This window comes from Pseudomyrmex gracilis, unplaced genomic scaffold (genome assembly GCF_002006095.1).
Source record: "Pseudomyrmex gracilis isolate BER0280 unplaced genomic scaffold, ASM200609v1 scaffold_57, whole genome shotgun sequence".
Classification (NCBI taxonomy): Eukaryota; Metazoa; Arthropoda; class Insecta; order Hymenoptera; family Formicidae; genus Pseudomyrmex; species Pseudomyrmex gracilis.
The window spans coordinates 640624-662940 of NW_018020641.1; the positions used below are offsets into that span (position 1 = coordinate 640624).

The 22317-nt window shown below is 39.9% G+C and overlaps 1 protein-coding gene across 1 annotated transcript in view; it reads left to right on the top strand.

Moving 5' to 3' along the window:
- Nucleotides 1–22317, top strand: part of LOC109853951 (neurotrimin-like) — a 144292-nt gene that overhangs the window by 76258 nt on the left and 45717 nt on the right. Inside the window, exons 3-5 of the mRNA XM_020426557.1 lie at nt 7022–7229; nt 13038–13196; nt 13364–13492. Of these exons, the coding sequence (XP_020282146.1) occupies nt 7022–7229; nt 13038–13196; nt 13364–13492 (496 nt within the window). The remainder of the gene's footprint in view (nt 1–7021; nt 7230–13037; nt 13197–13363; nt 13493–22317) is intronic.

The window sequence follows — 22317 nt, forward strand, 5'->3', positions numbered from 1 at the left end:
TCGTTAAAATTTGTCACAGCTCTCTCTCCCTCTCTCTCTCTCACCGCATTAGCAGGTATATTTCATTGTATTACCAGAACGGTTCTCTCTCGTGTATATGCAACGTGCTGCATTCAGTAATTATATGCTACCACAAATCAGCTGTTATGCATATGAATAATTTCTTAGGTATATGACACACAACCTCTCCCGAATGCAAATTCGTATATTGTGTGCATAAGCACGCGATTTAGCATTGTTAACCGGCTGTGTGTAGCTTAGATATTTACACAACTTGTAATCGACAGTGCGTATAGAAATCCCGATGCAGATATTCGCATAATTAATCGGAATATTATTCGATAATGTGCTCACGTATGTAAGCTCTGTATCGGTGCGCATAATGTCGTTACCTTTGAACTGCAGTTGTATGCCGAAGCAATATGAATAACTAATTTAGTATCAATATTGGTCGAAACACACGGCGTCAATCGCGAAACGTGCGCGTAACGTACGTTTTCCTGATAGTCACGCGTGCCAATAAACATCGCGCGCGCAAATCCGCGAAAAGTTTCTTCAACCGATTCCGCCGGCTCTCTTTTGTAAATATACCACGAATGAAATTTGAAAAGGAAAGACAGAAAGAAGGAAGGAGGATTTATTGATTAAAAGCCGATATAAAATGCGCTTGCGTGGAGGGGGGGGAGGGAAATAAATATTTCTTTACGTATTGTAAATCACTCGCGCGTACGTATGCGGTTTCAAATATTCTCTCTCGTTCTCTCTCTATCTTATTTGATTTTACTACCAAATGTGAGAAAATGCACTTTGGAGACGGCGCGGCCGGCGCGAATAACATATCATTCTCTTGGAACGCGTATATTTTTAGCGCGCGCCCGCAAAAGTCATAGAGAGAGATAGAGAGAGAGAAAGAGAGAGAGAAAGAGAGAGAGATAGAGAAAGAACAGACCGGAGAGAGATCACAGCGGGGAATCCCGAATGGCACCCACCATAATGTATCATACCGACCGATGATCCGATCGTGAGTTACGGAGTTTCGAAGTACAAGAGTGGATTTACGATGGTGCGTGGAAGTTAGCCGCTGATCTTGCTCCAAGTGGCGGAATTCACTCTTGCACTTTGGAACCCCATAACTTACGAATGGAGACGTCAGGAGACGTTATATAGGATAACGTGAGGATTCGATTCGAAGTCAACCCGCAACGGTTGTATCCTTTCCCCCTCGCCTCATTTCTCTTTCTCATCACCCCCCCCCCCCCGTCGTTCCCCCTTCTGTAAAATAGATACAACTATAATATATTTGCGCGACAATGTATTTTGAAGGATTCTTGATCTTTCACACGGTGAAAGTTTGATACCTTTTTCCATCGCTCTTTTTTTCTTTTTTTTTATTTGCAATCAATCGAAACAAATTTTTTTTCCATTACACGTATATCATCGAACATCGATCGAAACGTCTGGTCCGTTTTTGTTTGTTCCGTTTCGTTGACACTTCTTAAAACGCGACAAAACGCGCCCGGGGAAAACACAATATCACGCGCATCGTATTTCGCTGGCGAGCGGACAAACACACTCGATCGCGCGCGCGTTCTATTTTTTCCATTTTTCTTCGCAAAGTGCACGAAGCGAGAATACGAGGGATCGTTAGACCCCGCGTGACGATTAAACCGCAACCGGCATTCGTTGCCAGCGGCGGCGGCGGCGGGTTTGAGCCGCGACCGTCCATATTTCGGCGTCGAAACGTCGAAGGGGAATTCATGTTCGTCCGAGTCCGGCCAGGACAACGTGAATTAAAGCGGCGCGAGTTAAATGGCCGACGAAGAAGCGCCGAGCGATGTGTTTTCTCGAATAAAAAAGGATATTTCAGCCCAAGCACTTAGCGAATGATTTTTAAATTGAATCACGTCTCTCAGCCAGCGTTCCACTGGCGGCGGGCATTGTGGAACAGGAGAGAACACGCTCGAACTCCGCTAGAAGAACGTGTTGACAAGCGGAGGGCGCGCGCGAGGGCGGGAGCGAAACGATGTGGCGGCGTGCAATGTTCCTTGCTAGCACGTTGTCTTCCTGGCTGACAAGAAGCAGCATCCAGTGTTCTCCGTCGTTACGAGCCAGCTATGGCACTCGACTGTTTGATGAAAATGCGACGCTACGCGGATGAAATTGTATATATGTTACGTATAAGTAACATGTAATTTTTATACACATTAAAACAAAGAAAGAGAAACCTATATAATTTCATTTGTGTTTTATATACCGTATTTACACAGTACATGTGTACTGAATTACATATTTACATTGCGCAATAAAAACAATATTGAAATTAATTCTTTTTAATTTAGTTTCATATATACACGTGCACATTATATGCACAGTTTTATCTTCTTAGTTAAACAATTAAAAACAATGTTAAAAAAAAAAAGTAAATTTATGAATTTTTCATATTTATTATTTATTTAAGTCGCCGCATGTGCACACACGCATTTCTTTCTCTCGCCTGCGACGAGAAACGTCGCGTCATGTGGACTCTGCGTAGTGCGATAATCTCATCTATTTAGAGTCTTTGACACCAAGTTTCCAGGTGCTTTTAGCACTCACGGCGGTGCTCTCGTACTTCCGGCCCGCGCAATGGCTTAGGGGGTAGCGTTCTATGATAATTAAGAGGTTGTCTACAAGCTCGGAGGACCCGACAGCTTGTGGGATAAGTGGTCCTAATACATTTATCTATAAGGTGTCCTAAGTTCTTGTGTGGGGAGTACGAGAGCGAGGAGAGAGTGAGAAGAGTTACCTCTCTCTCTCTCTCTCTCTCTCTGTGATATATACTGGAAGCTGCGCAAACTAATATATTCAAATCTCACCTCGTTACTTTTTCATTTATTAATTCAAAGCGGGAATGGTCTGTTTCAAGCACAGATAGACGTCGAGAAAATTCGTCACGTACGTGTTTATTATTATTGTATATCAGATAAAAGTGAGATTGCAGGGTCACAATCCAATCTTAAAACACAAACAAACGTTGTGTGTCAGAACAAAATTTATTGCATTCAATTTGTTAAATCAAGTTTCAGAAGAACACGGTCAAACGGTTCGAATTCTCGACAGTTCGAGTGCTAACCTGATCCAACTTGATAAAAGAGAAGTGGAGGTAGAGCGGAAGTTCGGCGAAGTTACCTAATTCTTTTCGCAGTTTTTACACGTTGTAAATTCCTGTAAAGATCTACCGGTGCTCTCTCTGGATGGGGATGTACAATATATATATATATATATATATATATACAATATATATATGCGAAACAAATAAAATGTCGCGATAACGAGCGAGAATTAAAAACGCGTCTTTTCGGTCTGATAAAATTAACAAAAGAAAGTAATCAAATTTGCAGAGTAATCAAAAAATTAATTTAGAATGTCCACTGATGATGACTCAAATCAATAAAGTCGAAACGTCTGGATATTAATCAAATTGAATATTTTCGCACAACATCCTGCAACTGGTTCGAAAGGTCCTTTTCATACACACCAATTTAAAAAATTAATAATTCTTTTTCGCTTAATTTATTTGTAAAAATAAAATAATTCATCGTGCGTATATATTATCATGTGGATATATTATCCGCAATAATATACACACGTAACGTCATTTATCGCGTTATCGTCGGACACAGCTCAGACAGTGCGTTTAATGTGTCTATTAAACCAAGTATCAGCTCGAGGGTAAAGTCGGCTCATACGCTGCATGAATTTCTCCAGTCTGAAGGCCTCGACAGCTTGCGGGTTAAGTGGTTGTAATACATTCAGCTGGAATGTGGTCCAACTTTCCATCTACACAATGGCTGAGGGATGGGAGAAACGAGAGAGGAAGAGAGACAGAGAGAGAGAAAGAGAGAGAGAGAGAGAGAGAGAGAGAGAGAGAAGGGAGTTGCAGGAGACGGTTGGCTCAGTTCGCCGCTCTTTCGCTTTCTATAGTTCCATATAAACCAACCGCCTTGGTGGTGGATGTGTTTGCGTACGCGGAGACCGTGGAGTATTCGCGCGGAAGGGAGGAACGTCGGGAAAGGACGAGAAGAGTTGATCTTGACGTTAACTATAGGTCTCTCCTAGTCCAGACGTTCCGAGGGAAAAGAAAGAACGCTGTGGAAAGAGAGGAAGAGAGAGAGAGAGGGAGGGAGGGAGGGATGGGAGCCGCGGACACGGCTGAAGAAAGTGCGGGGAAGAAGGAGACCGTGGAAGAAAAGAAGACACCGACAACCCTAGCCAGAGCGCGCCAAGCCAGACTGGACGGCGCTGAGCTCGTCGCCCTCGTAGTAAACAAAGCTGTAACTCTCCTCTCGCACTGAGGAATCAATGCTTCGTACCGTGCTCTTGGGGGAACAAACTCCAAACCCCTCTTCGCATCCATCTTAGTTTTCGTGTGGCTTGCATGTTGATGCATTGGAAAGCAAGCTGCGAGTCGGAAAGATGGTCACTCCAACTTGCTTTCCAAGTAGCTTCTCTGTGTCTTTTTACGTGTTGGACTTGAACTTAATGGCACGCGGATTTTACATTGCCGTGTTTTGTCGAATACCGTGGAGCAAAAGTGTCGACACGTACGTTACGCAAAACAATTAGTTTCTCGTTCACTGTTCGATCGGTGGCATTGAAAATATTTTTAACATCTATTGCAAATATATAAATATATATATATATATATGTGTGTAGGGGTGTGTGTGTATATAAAGAAGCTTTTCTCTCTCTCTCTCTCTTTCTCTCTCGTGTTCAATCTTTTATGCGACTCATTTTCTATGGATCTTTCCAAAGAATTTTGCGAAAGAACGTCGCTCTAAAGATGAGGAAACTTCTCCACTGGTATGAAAAGTATTGTATCAGAAGTGCTTCCGTCATATTCTCTACCGAAGATAAAATATTTCAAAGCAACGGTAGATCAAAAACTTTTCACAAGATTAAAAATTTATTTTCATAAAAGAAATAATTAACTGCAGAGATTAGAGATTACTTTCAAAGTTTCAAAGCAGCGAAAGTGATTTTATAATTCATCAAATTTTTGTTTCAGTAAATATTTATCTGCTGAAACAAAAAATTATTGTTAAATTAAAAGAACGATTAAAAGAAAACGTCGTAATTATAAAATGTGCACGCGGTCAGATTGTAAAAAAATATTTTCGGCAAATTTTCTACCAAATTTCGCGATCGAAAGGAGTCTCGACCGCGCGCGAAGAATACAAGAACGCAATTGATTTCGCTGTCGCGAAAGAAGCAAATGACAAAAATGTCAACTGTGTTTTTCGGTATCCATGCAATTCCGTCGACGCCGGGGATTCCCGCCGAGATTCGTATATCTTTGCGAAGATAACCGCCGACAGTCGCCAGCAAGAGCTGGATAAATGGGGGACGAAAATTCGGTTACGCTCGGAAGACGCGAGAAACGATTACGAAACGATCTTGGTTCCGAGTCAGAAGCTGAACATTTATGTTCGCGAAGACTTATGGCTGTAAGGAGAACTTCGTTCCTTTATTGCTTTAGTGGACTATAAAAAATGTCTTCATTTGAGTATTTAAGAACTTTATTCGTAATATACGTTTAACATCGTTCGGACGAATTGAACGGTCCATGACGCTTTTACGCGTGTGTGTGTGTGTGTGGATTTTTTTTTTTTTATAATAATTTACACTCTCTATGTATATTATATGAAGCGTGGTTGTGTGTATGAATTACGACAACCTTACCTTTTCACGAGCGAATCAACCTTCTTTACTTTCCCACGGCGAGCCCGGGCGTCGCGAGAGCGAGTATATCGCGACGGTTAGTGTCGCGACGCCGAGAGTTATCACGATGGCGCAATATAGCCTGTCTGTACAACGGCGCATTTGCACATTGTGAAAAGAAGCGACTGCGTTGAAGTAACTGCAGCGCGCGCTCCTCCTCCTCTCGCCGGGCGAAAGAACTCAGCTGCCCTTCTTATTTCTCCAGGGACTTTTCGCAGCGAGCGAATGAGAGATCAGAATTTCTCTTTATTCTCTCTCTCTTTTCCTCCCTCTCTCTCTCTCTCTTTCTCTCTCTCTCTGTCTCTCCCCTCGTTTCCCTTTGTTACCTTTCTCTCCGGTCTTCACTTTCTTCGACGTGAATGGGAAAATCGGCTAAATATCTCAGAGCGCACTTCCGGATCCGTTGTCGCGATACTTTCTACTTATCTCCGTCTGGCTACGTTGTCGGAGAGACGGAAAAACTACACACTTGAACGACAATAACAATCAACGCGCCATTCAACGAGCTATGCAAAGCATCTCTTCGGTGGCAAGAAGCATTAGAGGATGTCCCGGTAAGCGGTCATTTAAACGAAACGGTCCGCTTTTCTTCCTCGAGAAACAGAGGAGAGATTTTTGCACAAAAATGAAAATGAACATATAGACAAAAGAATATGAATATATATATATACAAGTAATTTAAAGAAATACTAAACAGAAACTCTATACTTCTGTGCGCGAACAAAAATCTTTTTGGCGTTCGTATGAAACGCGCGTCGTATAAACGCGCGTTATTATATGCGACGCAAATGCCGTCGAGGATTTCCATAAGGAAACGTCCTCTCGGAGCTATTTATCCCGCTATCTACAATCCCGATATCTACAACCGCAGCAGATTTGCAAGATCACTCCGTGCTTGAAGGTTGATCACTGATCATTTGTTTCTCGTTCGCGAATCTTATTTCTGTTTGTTTTTTTTTTTTTTTACGTGCTCCTACGTATTCTTCTCGCTTTGTTATCTCAAGCGTATACACGCATATGGTTCTTTGCAGCGTATAAAATTATATTGCAACAAAAAAACTACGCGCGACATTTAATCTGTCTCCGAGAACGGCACAAAATACGCATCTGCGTAATTTTTTTTTTGTATACAAAGAACAGTATACAGGAGGAAATCGTTCTCCTTTAATAAGAAAGAAAAATTATTTCGACTAATTGATACGCGCGATTATATAGATCTCATTCGCGATATAATATATGCGCGATATTCGTCTCGTTTCAGGTGGCCTGGATGCTTTTCGACAAGAGCGCTATTCTGACGGTACAGAATCACGTTATTACCAGGAACCCCAGAATATCCGTGTCGCACGATAAGCACAGGACCTGGTTCCTACATATCAACGACGTGCACGAGGAGGACAAGGGAAAGTACATGTGCCAGATTAACACTGCCGCCGCCAAAACGCAATATGGCTATCTACACGTTGTAGGTAAGACACTATTTGCGCAAGCATATTGGTTTTTACGCGACATTGAAAATCGCTTTTACCTCGTTCAATGTTTTCCTTCGCAAGTTTGTGTTTGTTTTTGTGTGTGTTTTTTTTGTTTTCCTTTTGTTTCAACGAATATACGTTATATAGAAGAGGTCTTGGAGCAATTCTTGACGACGCCGATTGATCACCGATTACAAGTATAAAACCCGCTCCCGGGGTCAGAAAAACTAAATTTTCTTGTGTGTAAATGTACATTATTTAAAAAAAAAAAACAAATACGCACAATTCGAATTCCGACTGTTTATTTACGTTCTTCTATTGTCTTCGAGAAAAAAGATTATCTCATACATTCCACGTTAATTCAGCGAGTGCCATTAGTAGAGAACATGTCTCGATCGATTGCTATTTACGGCCTTATCGTATCGCACTGTGAACCCATTAGACGCTCCGAATAAATCTCATTTCGCGTAATGGAGTCAGCTTACCACGGCGAAGTTTATATGAAACGGAGCATAAGTATTTTATCGCGGACTATATCTCTAAACGGAGAATTAATGCTTAGAAAGCGAAAGTATATATTTATCTCTTTCTCTATAATTCTCTCTCTCTCTCTCTCTCTTTCTTCATCTCTTCGTTCGCTAATCTGCGGGAGCAACAGAGCCGTAATAATTTCATCAGAAGAGAATATCAATAAGGCCCTGAGACGGTCGTCTCTCTGCCAGCCGAGAGAACATATTAATATCTCGAGTTTTGACATCTCGGCTGCAGCGGACCGTTCAAGCGGAGAGAAACGATACCGGGGATGAGAGAGGGATAGATGCGTCGGTGGAGTAATCAGTGGGCTAGATTAATTGTTTCCACGGGACTCTTGCCCTTCACGGCACAAACACACGCAAGATTTCCTCTCGCTGCTCTCTCTCTCTCTCTCTCTCTTTCAATGTCTCTCTCTCTCTCTCTCTCATTCTCTTTCGACACTTCGTGATAATGCCGATAGAGCCGACACAATGGCGATCTGCTATGACTACATTGCGCGTAACAAGCTCCGCCAATCCATTTAGGTATTATCTGTCTCTACGTTTGCCGCGTAGTACGAGATAATCTCGTGATTTTTGCACAGAAGAGAGCAGTTTGCTGATTGAAGTTCTTCTTTTAAAAAGAGATATGTGATTCTGCGAATTTCATTAGAGATTGAGATTTCAAGGAGAGTGTATACGTAGTCTTTTATTTTTTTTTCATGAAATATATCAAGCTCAGAACCTTCTCTCTGAAAATATATGTTTTAATTATATTTTACATTTCACTTGTCGGATAGTAGATCTGATCTTTATTGTAAATTAATTTAACAACGAGGTTGCTGACTTATTAATCGAATAAAGTAAAAAAAAGAATAAAGAGAAGCAGCGGCAAATCTGGAAGCAGACACGCAATGATGATTTTTTCAAATGTCTTTTTTTTTTAAATAATCCGAAATAATCTGTGTTGTGTACATATCCGAGATCTAATTAAATTGATATTGCAATAATTCGTATTGGGAAAACCACGTTTGTGTTTCGATCGCAAATGTAATGTCGCACACATTCAAGTCTTGTCCTGTATCTTTCTCGACTAATTTGCGCCCATTATCACGACTATGTGCATTATGTAGAATGTTGTGTATACAGCGCATCGCAGTCAGGAGAGGCATATCTATTGTATATTATAGGATCCGATGTTAGAGCTCGACGTTAGATTCCCTAAGGGCATGCCGTATTTAGCGACGTTCGCAGTTTACCGAATGACTTCATTTGCTCGGTGAAATTCGATAAAATCATCCTGGTATTCCTCTTTTGAATGTAACTATTCTGGGAGATAATACAGTAACGTCATTTAATACAGTAACAAGATAATACATGTATGTATTTTTGTAAAAAATTTTGTACATGTACGTTCTCGGAAAATAAAACGAAAACTAAAAACCATACGCGGCAGCGCGCGCGCGCGTTTGCCTTCAAGATTCCGCCGCGAACTGGTGAGCATCGCTGAACGATCTCTCTCCTCCGGCGTTTCTCGAACGTTGTGTTGGCGGAGTTTAGGACAAGTTAACGCACAACAGCGCGGCAACACGCGCGCGGCAGAGGCGGCGTTTGCGCTTGAATAATGCATCAACAGACCGTTACGCGGCTGCAGTATAACGGCGCAGAAGGGTGGCGAGAGGGTGAGAGAGAGAGAGAGAGAGAGAGAGAAAGTAGAACGCGCGCCCCGCGCGCGCGTTCAATCTGCCCTTGTTCAACAATTCGGTAACACCCCGCATTAGCATTAATGCAGGATATCGGCGGACACCTGCGGTAATTCATAGGATTGGCCGCACTCCCTTGTCGACCACGCGGCTGTTAACAGACAAAAGGTCGAATTTTCTTTTTTCGCAGAGATTTACCGTAAAAAATCGGAAGGAAAACTTCAATCTATCATCCAAATGAATTTTCAATGACGAATTTAAAGTAGGTAGGATGATGTAGAAAACAAACATTATACTTAATTTTAGTGGTTTTTTTTTTAATCATATTGTTTTGTTTTATATTCTCCTCCCCACGGCCGATTTGCAACAGAGCAAATTGTGTCGAAGCGAGATTCTATGTTCGCCATAATTCGCAATACGCACGGAGGAACGCGTGAGAAACAATTTAGTAAAAATGCGTCATATCGATATACTATGCACATGTATATACATATGTATATACATATGTATATTATATACATATATATATATATGCGAATATGTTGCAAAAATTGCAATATTCTACGGAGTTAATTTCCATCATCGAGAAAATGGTCGAAGCAAAGTATTTCATTCAATTACGCCACTTTCAATTTATGAAATTGTAACGTAGATATATATATACAATATGTATACGTATATAAAATATTTCTTTCTCACATATATATGCATATATTCGGAATTCACCAATCGAGATAACTTTTAATTTCCTCTGAATATACATGTATTGCTTTTATGGTACATACGTACACATTGTGTAAAATCCAATTAGAATAACTTAAATTAAATTAAATTTTTAGTATCTATTAAGGGTTGAAAAAACAAAAGAAAGCTCATTTTGAACGTTTGTGTATTTGAAAATGAGAAGATATAGATTCGAATATATCGCATCTATATTATTGCCTCTTTTCCGCATTGCCGATTGGTTGCCGGTTGGTTGATCGAGTCGAGTCGAGTCGAGTCGAATCGAATTGGTAAGATCGAGAAAGTAAATAATGACAGAAAGGTGATTTTGACAGTTCGTCATATACGTGGAGAAAATTAAAAATGTGACTAAGGTAAAGTCACGTGACAGGAAAGAGTAGAAAAGCAACACGTGACTAAACTAACGTGATTGTACTTTATATTATTATATAACATTAAATAATATATATTATTATACATATAATTTATTATATATTTATAATATTATACTTTATATTGTATATTATATATATTATATACATACTACAGTAAGGTCACTGACCTCGGTCGCACGACCTTGGCGGAGTCACTGACCTCAATCGCGCGACCGCGGCGGAGTCACTGACTTTGGTCACGTGATTACGGTATATATATATATATATGTGTGTGTGTGTGTGTGTATTATATATAAATATAGAATATTATATATAATATATATAATATTCTCTTTTACTCTTTTCTCTGTCACGTAACTTTTGTTACGTGTTGTTTTTCCACTCCTCTCTCTCACTATTTTTTTAATTTTGATTTTCATACGTTATTTCTGATCTTTTTCTAATATGTATTATATGATTTGTAAGACGTATATACTAGCTGTCGCGGTGACAGGTTGTGTTCACTGACATGTTAAATAAAAACGTTAAATAAACACGTTAAATAAAAATAATAATAGCGTGCGCGTAGCGCGCGTCTGTGTTCTACCAGAAAAAGCATGTGTAATTGATTGTTGTCGTTTTTATCTTGACGCTGATTTGACGTTTCCCGGATGTTTCTCGATTCATGTCGTACGAATCAAGAGGCATGGTACTGTCTCGCGCCGTTCCAGCGCGACTTCATTGCGCGTGTCTTTAAAAACGTAACTAAAATAAAGTCACGTGACTTTAGTTTTTCACTTCTCGCTTACACTATTTTTTTATTTTGATTTTCAACATGCCGTATTTCTGATATTTCTTTAATGTATATTATATGGTTTGTAAGACGTATATACTAGCTATCATCGCAGTGACAGGTTGTGTTTACTGACACTACACGTTAAAATAAAAAGAATAATAGCGTGCGCGTAGCGCCTGTGTTGTGCTGGTATATTATAAACTAGACGAGATAAACCATTTATTGTCGCGCAGCAATTTGTAAAACAAAATAATAATAAATTAAATGCAATTTTACAAATTCATTTTTTTGGGGGACGATGTATACATATGTCATAGAAATCGAAAGTGTTAAATAATGTGTATGTTTAACTTGCAGTGCTACACGAATAGTATTTTTATTATTTAATTCTTTATTCTATATCAAAGTCGCGATATATAACGATTGATGAATTAATTCGCGCGGAGAAGAAGAGAGTCATTTGATATTTGTATATCGTACTTCTATTTAAGCAGCAATAAATATATATATATTTAAACGTGCTCTCAAACCAACCAACTTGCATTTTTAAATTTGATCAATGTCGACGTTGCAGACGACGTATGTCTGTGTACTAATATTATTCGTTACCACGTCAACGACAACGTCAATGAATTATTCGTCACTCTCTTTCTCGCTCCCGTGCGCGCCTAGACGCGCGTTCGGCCACTTAATTCGAGGGCACCGACGACGCGGTCAATATTACGCAAATGTGAAATGTGCGATGATATTGCTGTCACCGTGAAATCAAATAAAGTTATCAATACTACGCTGATCCGTCAGTGATTTATAACATTTTGATCTTTTGTACGCTTAAAACGCGGTTCATATAGCATTTATGACGAGCGTAGGTGCGCGCGACATTTTGAAGAAATTAACACAATTTGAGAAAGAGAAACATACTCGTTTCCACACAATAAATACGATATGTTGCAAAATTATTTTATTAAAAAACAAAAAAAAAATTACAAATCGGAATCGCGATCTCTTTACGATGCAAAATTTAGCTTCTAACGTGACTTACGTGATCGAATTTCTCAATACGATTCTGGATTGAACGGTTTTTCTCGCGCCACGTCGGCAAGATTTTTAATCAGTTATCACGTTAACGCGCGTGGGTTTTCTTCGTTTCATCTCGGTGTTAAGACGGTTTAGTAATTGTCGAAGGAAAAGAAGGAAACGCGACGTTGGAATCTGTCAGGGGCATGCAAAATAGCGGGGAAACTGGAAATCTCAACGGCGGAAACGTGGTCTGCTCCGTTGCTTCCGCTCGCGGGGTTAAAATGGGACAAAACTTTGTCGGTGCCGCTCGCTCCGCCAGTCCACCAGAACATTTCTCTTACAGCGGAGAAGGCGCTTCTTATCATTAGTGATTACGAGTTTTTCACGGACTTTTTTTCGTTTTTTCTTCTTCATTCCGCCTTATCTACGCGTCACTGTTGTCCGCTGTTCCTGTTTAGCTCTCGACTTTTTCAAATTTACAAATGAAAGTCCTTCCTCGGCTCTGTGACTCGCGAGTTGAGTTTTATTTCTTCGTGTAATCGACATTGTGTGTTTGCTCCTTCCGTATGATGATTACTTAAATTTCGAATTAATCGTAGTAATCACACGACAATAAATTCGAATACTGTCGTTAAAATAATTCGCAAACTCGAATATTCGTGTTTATTGTTTTACAGTGCCGCCGAACATCGACGATTCGCAAAGCTCGTCGGACGCGATCGTTCGCGAGGGCGCGAATGTGACTCTCACCTGCAAAGCGACCGGCAGCCCGAAACCCAACATACGTTGGCGAAGAGACGACAATTCCAAGATATCGATCAACAAAACTGTGTCTGGTATGTAACTTAATAACAAAATGTGCAAACTCTTTTGCACATCCCGCAATTTTTAACGTAAATGGGATAAAAATATACACGCCGATGTGTGATATGAAAAACTAGAAATAATTAATTGATGAAATTGAGATGATATTGTATTTGTAACAAAACAAAACCGATTTCAGTTCAGGAATGGGAAGGCGAAACACTGGAAATGTTGCGGATATCGAGACTGGACATGGGTGCATATTTATGCATCGCCAGCAACGGCATACCGCCGTCAGTCAGCAAGCAAATTAAAGTGTCGGTTGACTGTAAGTATAACTTTTTTTTCTATTTTGCAATACTACAAAAAATATCACATGTTATTCCTGGGTAATTAAAAAAAAATCATAACTGTTTTTATTTTTATTTTTTTTTTTTTTGTACAATATGTCGTGCAATATAAATATCGCACGACGTGTATGCGAAATTCATGTGTGATATCGAACGAGAATAAAGAATTGGAGGAAAAATCGCGTAATTAGATTTCGACGAACCAGATTTCTCTCGCGAAAGTAAAGGTACTACTGAGCGCAAATGTGGTATAAGCTGCCACTACGGCTATAAGGTGGCTTCTAAGTGGTGACTGTGGCGGTACTACGTGTAGTACGCGTTGCTCGGAAAGAGGTTCAACAATATACAATTTAATAACATAGAAAGGAAACCGACGACAAGGCAGCAAGCTTTGCTGAGTCTTTTGCCTCTTTCTCTCTGTATCTCTCTCTCTCTCTCTCTCTTTCTCTCTTGCCTAGAGGCAGCTTCTCGCCGTACTAAAATAAGCGTACAAGTGAACGAGAGCAAGAGAGAGAGAGAGAGAGAGGGAGAAAGAAAGTAACAGACGAACATAGAGAGAAGTATAGGAGCGAGAGACGGGGTGAGAGACAGCACAAGGAGAGAAAAGCGGTGAAAAGGGGCGTTGAAAGTCACTATCGCATGTGTGCGAGTGTGAAAGAGGTACACAGAAGGGTTTCCCCCGGTGAGACATAAAAGTAAGCTCGGGCGAACCGCGACACACCATTACCGTTTCCACCCCTGTACTTGCCTATTGTTACGTTACTGCTGCTCCTAAATACCGGGCACGTGCCTTTCCTCGTCGTCGCTTCTCTATGACATGTTTCCTCACCGCGACACACGTTTTGCTTTTCGTTTCCGCATCCGGTGGGATCGCCGTTCATCCACACACACGCGTATATACAATCGAAGTGGATTTCCTTTGCCCCCCGTGTCCACTCTTTTCTTTTTACAAATTTATCTAAACGATTGTGTTGCGGCGAAGATTCGCCGCAAATTGCTCGAGACAAATGTGAAAATTATACAATTTGTCTTTTCGCCGATTTGACTCGTAAACTAAATGTAAATGAGAAAAGGAAACACGCATAAAAATACTACGATAAAAAAGAAAAAAAAAAAAAAGAGATTAACGATTTTCTCGCCATGTTATTCCATCTTGAAGAAAGCTCTCCGTGATATTTAATTATTAATTATCCGTAAAGTAAAATTGCATCCGCCTTTTAAGTCGACTACAAAGAGATAGCGTGGGGTGAGGAAAACGGAAGTTTGCCGGGGCTTATGCAAAACATAATCTTCGTATTCTTAAGACGGTGGCTCCCTTCGAGTTGCCACATAAGGATCCAAACCCGAGAGAACCGCGCGGCGCACGAGAGATTTCGCGAAAACAAACAGGAAAACAAAATGAGGATTCATCCACATGTATATATATATATATATATATATATATATATATATGTATGTATACATAAACCAAGACTAATTAATTTGACAGCGTTAGAGAAAGATGGGTCGTATAATTTCGTGTGATTTGAAGATGAGACGCTATTTCCGTAGGAGCGACAAAGGAGGCGAATGTATTTACGCAATTCTCGACTCGGATACCGCCGCGGATTATCCTTTTAGGCGTCCTTTTAATTCCATTTGCAACCGCGTAAATGGCAAAGGCTTTTGTCAACGAGTATTACCTTGAGCTCTTTTGAAGTTAAATTACGATCGAGTAATGCAATAGTTTTGTTCGCGATAAGTCTCGCTATCATCGTCGACACGAATGCGCATAAGAGATTGACAAAAGCTATTGCTTCGTGCACGGCGTGTAGCGCAATTTGCGATTTGTTTGTTTCCGAAAAACGTATCTTCTACTTGTTTTCTTAAAACGTTTTCTACTAAAATATTTTTTTACAAAGTAAACATGAAAGCTGATCAAGCAACGTTAATTGTCAGGTCTGTAAAATTACGCGCAAATTAGAATCATCGAGTTTTTTCATCGCGCAAGCGCGTCTAACAAATTCGCACTAATGATCGATGTTAAAAAGATCAACGGCTGATATTTTTTAAATTACAAAAAGTACGGTTATTATTGTGCGACATGCAATATTTACTTAGTTTTTATCAACGACGATACACTTTTGTATTTCATATCTGATTTCACTCGCTCGTATTCAGGAGGGACAATATTGACTCTTTCATTGACCCATGGCTATTTCATACAACTCGTTTCCGTATCATATCGAAATATTCTGCTGATATGTAATATTGGTAAGAATTTCACTCGCACTAAAAAAACTTGCTCCAGTGCGCATGTACACACACGTGCGCGCGCGCGCGCGCACGCACAGGTGAATCTTCGTGAGTTCACATATTTCCCGTACATTCGGAAAATAATAAATTTCTTTTAAATAGTAGTAGGAATTGTTATCGATATAATTTATAATTTATTCACATATATCTCACACTCTCTGTAAGAGAAATAAAATTCTGACGCGCAACTTTTAATGAGAATGAAAATATTTTACATTGTTTTACATATGTTTTGTATGTGTGTACGCGCGCGCCATATACACGTCAGTTTATACGTTATTGATGGTGTGTGTACGTGTTTTTAAAATTTTTTTTATTATTAATTTTATTACTAGATTATAACAATACATTTCTAAGCGTTTCAGAGAAGAACGCGTAGTGCAACCGAAAGATAAAGCGCGTAACACTTGGCGAATTTTTACGCGTTCAAGTGAGGATTAATTAAAAGGTCGGACAGATTACAGGAAGAGAGAGAGAGAGGGGGAGAGTCATCTATCGAGACCCCCGTAGTCTGATGATATTACAAGATTTAGAGCTTGAAAAAACTTGTGTGTACGCGTTCTCCGCCTGCGTTTCATCCCCTCCCATTTATGTGCGTCGACAACGTTCGTGGCGTTCGCGGTATATAATATATTGTAATGTAATATGTTGTATATATCTGATAATTATAGAGTTATCGTCGAACGCAGTTATCGTTACGCGTCTGCAAACGTCTCGTGAAATATTTTCATTCTCGACTCTGTATTGTGTCAATGCGATTGAATTTGTGACGACGCATTTGTTTGCCGGCAAATATAATTTCAGTAAACACAATTGTTACTCTCTTGTTACTGGTATTAATATAGTCACCAGAAACGTAAACACACGCACACACCGGTATCGTTGACACAATTATTAATACCTTGACAAGTGTTGATATTCAGAGAATATATGTTTATAGTTATAGATAGACTTTATATTACGCGCCGCGTATGTACAATTATATTTGCAAAGTTACGAAAATGACAAAACACATGTCCCGTTCGCTCCATTGAACAATATACTTTTTTGCCGATATACTTTTTTGGTTTTTTTTTTTTTTAATCCCACAAGTTTTCCACACTGTTCGCGTTTATTTGAGTTGCTTAGATTTTCCGTTCGACGTTGCGAATAACGATCGAGCGTGACTGGGTTTTTTACGATAATCGCGACGACTTACGTATGCGCACTTCAATTTTCCACGAAAATATGAAACGATATGCGCGCGTATCTCTCTCTATCTCTCTCTCTCTCTCTCTCTCTCTCTCTCTCTTTCTCTCTCTCTCTCTCTCTCTCTTTCTTGTCAAAGAATATAATTTTCGACTCTCATTAGATAGCGCGCGAATTTAGGATGATAAAGTCGCCATTTCCGACTCGGACAGACAGACTTGTTGATGAAGGAGAGAAAGTCGAAATTACGTGTAGCGCGTTCTGCATAAATTTCCATTAAGAAATGCGAGTATGTAAACTAGAATTTTTGAATAAAATTGCCGAGAAACGCGCGTTCAACCTTTGATTTCTTTCTTTTTTCTTGTTTTTTCTGCCAAATTTAATGACAACATTTTCATTAACTCTTATTTGCTAAAACATCGCGAGTTAACTTTTTGCAGTTAACGTTAAAAAGAGTTAACATTTAAAACCTAATTCCCTCAAATGTGTGTGTAACATATCACTTACCTTCCCGACTTTATTTGTTATATAATATTTATTTGTGCTATAAATTTCGAGAAATATATTATTTGCAAAGAATGTTGTTTCTCTGAAAATCAAAAAGGCGTCTACGACTTCTCGTCGAATAATTTCGGGGTTTACCAGGGTGTGTGCGAACAAATGACTCGATCTATATTCTCAATAAACGGGAGTGCACGGATAAAAACCATTTAAACACCAAGTACACGTAGCGCAGAAACTCGATGCAATTCGTCACGAGTCGTGCTAATTTTATTTATCACTCTTACCGTCACCGCGCGCGCGCGCGAAGATGTTTTCTGAGAAAAGGAAGCGGCATGGGGGGCGAAATGAGGTTGCAGGTCACGAAAGAATCGTTTTAATTTATTCGAACGTGTCCGTCGTTCGCGTAGGCGGGTATAGGTATCGCATTTGGAGAGAATGTAACGGCGAAACATTGCAGAGAATGCGAGGGGGAGGAGGTGTTATATCGGAGGTGGCGGCGACGGCGTCGTCGTTGCCGTAGTCACGTATAAGCAGTGACTCAGAGACACGACCCTTCTCTTTCTCGTTTCTCTCCTTGTCCCTCGGGCACCGACGCTAACATCCCTGCGTCCTCTCTCTCTCTCTCTCTCCTCTCTCCCGGTAGCTTCCAGTAGCAATCTGTTATTAAAATCAGCAACGAGAAAAATCCGTGCCGTATCTCTGCGGGACGCAACGGAGCGAAGCGCGCGCGGGCGCGCAACGACAGACGTGTTACGGCAAAAATTAAGCCACCTGCAAACTCAGAAACGGAATTACGTAAAGATGACCCCCCTCTTCTTCCTCATCGTTACCCGCCGCGATGCTTAAAAGTCTTGTTGGAAAATGCTCGCAGCAAACCATGCGGATCGTGTTGCACCGTTAATAATAACTTTCGTGCAATCATAAAAATTTTCGTGAAAATTCAGTGTTTTCTCTTGTATTTTTTTCACAATTTTTTTAAGCGATAAATATCTCGCGCGCGAATATAATTTTATAATAATAACACGAGAAAAAAGTATGTATAATTCTTTTTCGAATGCAAATTTATTACGCATCCCGGTATCATCGGTTGGATTTGAATATGATTAATTTTTGTCTCTTTCGTTTTCCCACGTTACGTTCTTCTTCAAACTTAAACAATACAAACCGTGAAACCAAACGAGAAATACTGTTTGTTTCGATTACGCGCAAGAGATGAATATATACGCTCGCAAATAAATGTTAGTTTTAGAAAATTGTCTTTCGAAATGTGTTTTTTTTCTTTTTTTTTTTTTTTTTTATCGCTTTTCCGTGCTTCTCACCAAATGAGTTTTTGTCCGTGGGAGTGCGAGAGGGAAGAGATTATTTTGAAAATTTTGTCACATATGTATGAAACTTCATATAACACGTCATAGCGCGCGGTTATCTTACCGCACATCGCGAGTGACAATAACACAGTATTATTCATCGGTGAAACTATTAACACAGAGACGCGACATATATATATATATATATATATATATATATTCTCTCGCGACAGAGAAACAAAATATACTTTCCATGACAGAGGAAGTATTGATTTACATTGATGAATGTGGTGCGGGACAGTGTTTTTATTTGTTCCTTTTTTTCGGGGTTGGGGGAAGAGGGGGGGGGAGAAAAAGTCCGACATTTTGATTTAAACGATGCTACCCTGCAGCATCCATTCTGATCGGAACGATCGTGCTTATCGTGTTTGCCGATTGTAATTTAATTGTCCGACGCCCGAGGAAATTGGAATTCTGCTTGGCGCGCACGCCACGTGGGCGCCGATATTACAGATCGGCATTTGAATCCATTGATTTCGGTTTATCCCGAGTAAAGGCTGGAAAGCATCCGCTTTTCCGACCGACGAAAATGCGATTTCATAACCCTCGCGAATTTATCGATAAATTTAAAATTAATTGACGGTTTGCGCAACAAATTCTTATTTTTCGTTTTTTTGTCGTTGATTTTTGATCTCGCATCCGTCAGCTCTCGATGAGAGTGTGTGTGTATAATACATCGTTACACGAAGAAAGGTGCGATTTATTCTCTTTGCAACAAACGTCGCATGTCGAATTCTTTAAATGAAAATTTTATTAAATTATATAATTTTTCCAAATATAAATAAATATTATCTCAAGGTATATTTGATTATATATTTCTAAACTTATTTACGTGAAATTACAGCAAGGAGCTATCCAAATTGCTAGGCACGATTTAGTTCCGATCATTTTTCTTGGAATCATTATTTGGTGCGTTTAATCGCTGTGTAAAACGCAGTGATATAGCATTCGGCGGTAGTAAATATCCTGTAGTAGCGATCGGATTTTCTGATGATATTGATCTTACGGGAGGTGTTCTCGGATCTGTCGCAACCCGGGCTCTGTGGTGCGGCGCTAGAAAGAAAGATTGCCACTAAAACGAGGGAGGTTCGCGCGTGTCTATTGCGAGGTAGGGCCTTATCGGCTACGCGAGCTGGCATTTATTTAAATTTAAAACTGGGGAATCGATCTTGAGCGGCCCTTTGCTTCCCTCGATTTCGCTGCCTTCTCTCTCTCTCTCTCTCTCTTTATATATATATATATATCTCTCTCTCTTCTCACTCGTTCTCTCATCTTTTCGCTCTTTCCCTCTTTTGTTGCCAGACGACCCCACCTCGTGGCTTTCTCGCACCTCTAATTCCCGCCTCTTGTCGATCGTCTCTGCGCCCGGCACGTCCCTCGAAAAACTCATTAACGTGTCTCGGTGGCCTCTACCCCTCTTTCTCTCTCTCCCTTTTCCTCCACTCATCGGTATCCTTGTGTGCATGGACGATGCGAAAGGCGCGGGCACCTGCGCTCGCTGCGATGCGATAAAGTGTCGAGTATTTTAAAGAGAGACGTAGTATCAAAATCAAGCGAAAATCAAACCGCGCTCGGGGTAACATTTACATTTACATTTTATGAAAAAAAAAAAAAAAAAAAAGTCGCACAGAACAGATTATCTTTCACAACGAACCGAGATAAACGATGACAACGGGTATTGCGTAATGTATGGTGCATATAAAAGTGCGATCTCCAAAGTTGAGAGAGATTGAAACTTTCAGCTCAACAGCAATCTAACTCAGATTTTTGTAAAACTTGAGAAAATTAATCTTAAAGTTAAAAAAAACAAAAAAACAAAAAAAACTTGCATTCAAATTTATCTCTTCATTTTCTTACGGAAGTGGCTCAAGATCGTTACGCGGCACTGCGGACTTTCCGATATATTTATTTTGTAGTCTTTATTTGCGGGAGGAGGGAGGAAGGGAGGGATCTTTCTTTTTTTTTTTAACGTTTACTCCGATAAACTTACGGTACATCCAATGCGCGCAACCGGAACCAAGTATCTTTACGGAGTTTCGCAGGAACGAGCACGTTGTTCCGATCGTTTTGGCTTCACCGAACACAGCGGGTAACGATTGAACTGCGAAACGCCGAGCACTTTTGGGGCATCTCTAGATAAGTGCGCCGACTCCGCCTAGCAGCACCCGTTACGTTAAACACACGCGGGAAGTCGCGAGTTTAGCGCAGTTACGGCTCTCTAAGACGGAAAAGTCATATAAGTGAGAGCGAGCATCGTGTTATATGAAGAAATATATATATATATATATATATATATATATATATATGTACCCGCGTCATTCAGCGCTTTTCTTTTTTCTCGTGAAAAACCTCTTTACACAAGAGGAATTACTTTTGCGAAAAACGACACAGGTCGTGTCAATTGCTCCGCTCGTTATCGGGATGGGTTAAAAACTTTACAAGACGCTGATACGATTCAGCTAATGCGAATATCAAAGTAAAACTTGCGTCAATAAAAAGTTGAAAATAACTTAGTAACTTTTTGCCGTCGTAAAAAAAAATTAATTTTACTTTTCACTCGCGATGCACTTTACTTTTATCTAAACTTGCGGGCAAGAATTATATTAATATACTCTCGAAAATAGCAGTCACGCCGGAAGTTTTTAATAATACCGGTAAGCGACGGTTGTTTCGAGTCCTTATAGTTGCTGTGACACGTGACGATAAAGTGTACATAGTGACGTTCAGATAGTTAAGCTCGAAAGCTCGAGGTTGAAAACCCTTGAAAGCTCGAAACAGTGTTTTTGATCTCGACACGTCGGACGACAGTTTCGTTTTGTAAAGGTATGCAAAATCTCTGTGTGCAATTCTTGTCCTTCCGCTTGTACACGGTCACACAAGCATAACGCATCTTTTTCTCTTTCTCTCTCTTTCTCTCTCTTTCTGTGTATAAATTATATAACAAATATGCAGTAATTCAAACTTTCTCAGTAAACAATTTATGATGTTGACATGTCAAGTACGTTTATGCTTAAATTGTGTACTATGTTATTTATATGTTTCATAACTATATTTCCCACGTGTATTGCACGTATCAATGTTGCAAAAGTTGACGAGTTTTTTTTATGCGCGCGACAAGCGTGTTGCATTACCCCGCGAAAAAGAAAAATTGTTATTTTAACATAAAAATAATTTCCGTAATTGCGTTACTCTTTGAAGATATGTACTTTTATATGTACAAGTTGAAAAATGAGCCGTACGTGATTCTCTTTCAAAACAATAATTACAACAAAATACGATAATTTACACTAGTCGTCTTTATGTTCGATCGCACAGCGGCGTTTAACGCACATAACCGCGCACATATTGCTTTTCGGTGTACACAGTTTGTCCGGAAAGTTCCCGGACTACGTGAATTAAAAATCGAAAATGAAAGATATGGTTTATTAAACAAGTTTACACTTCAAGGTAGT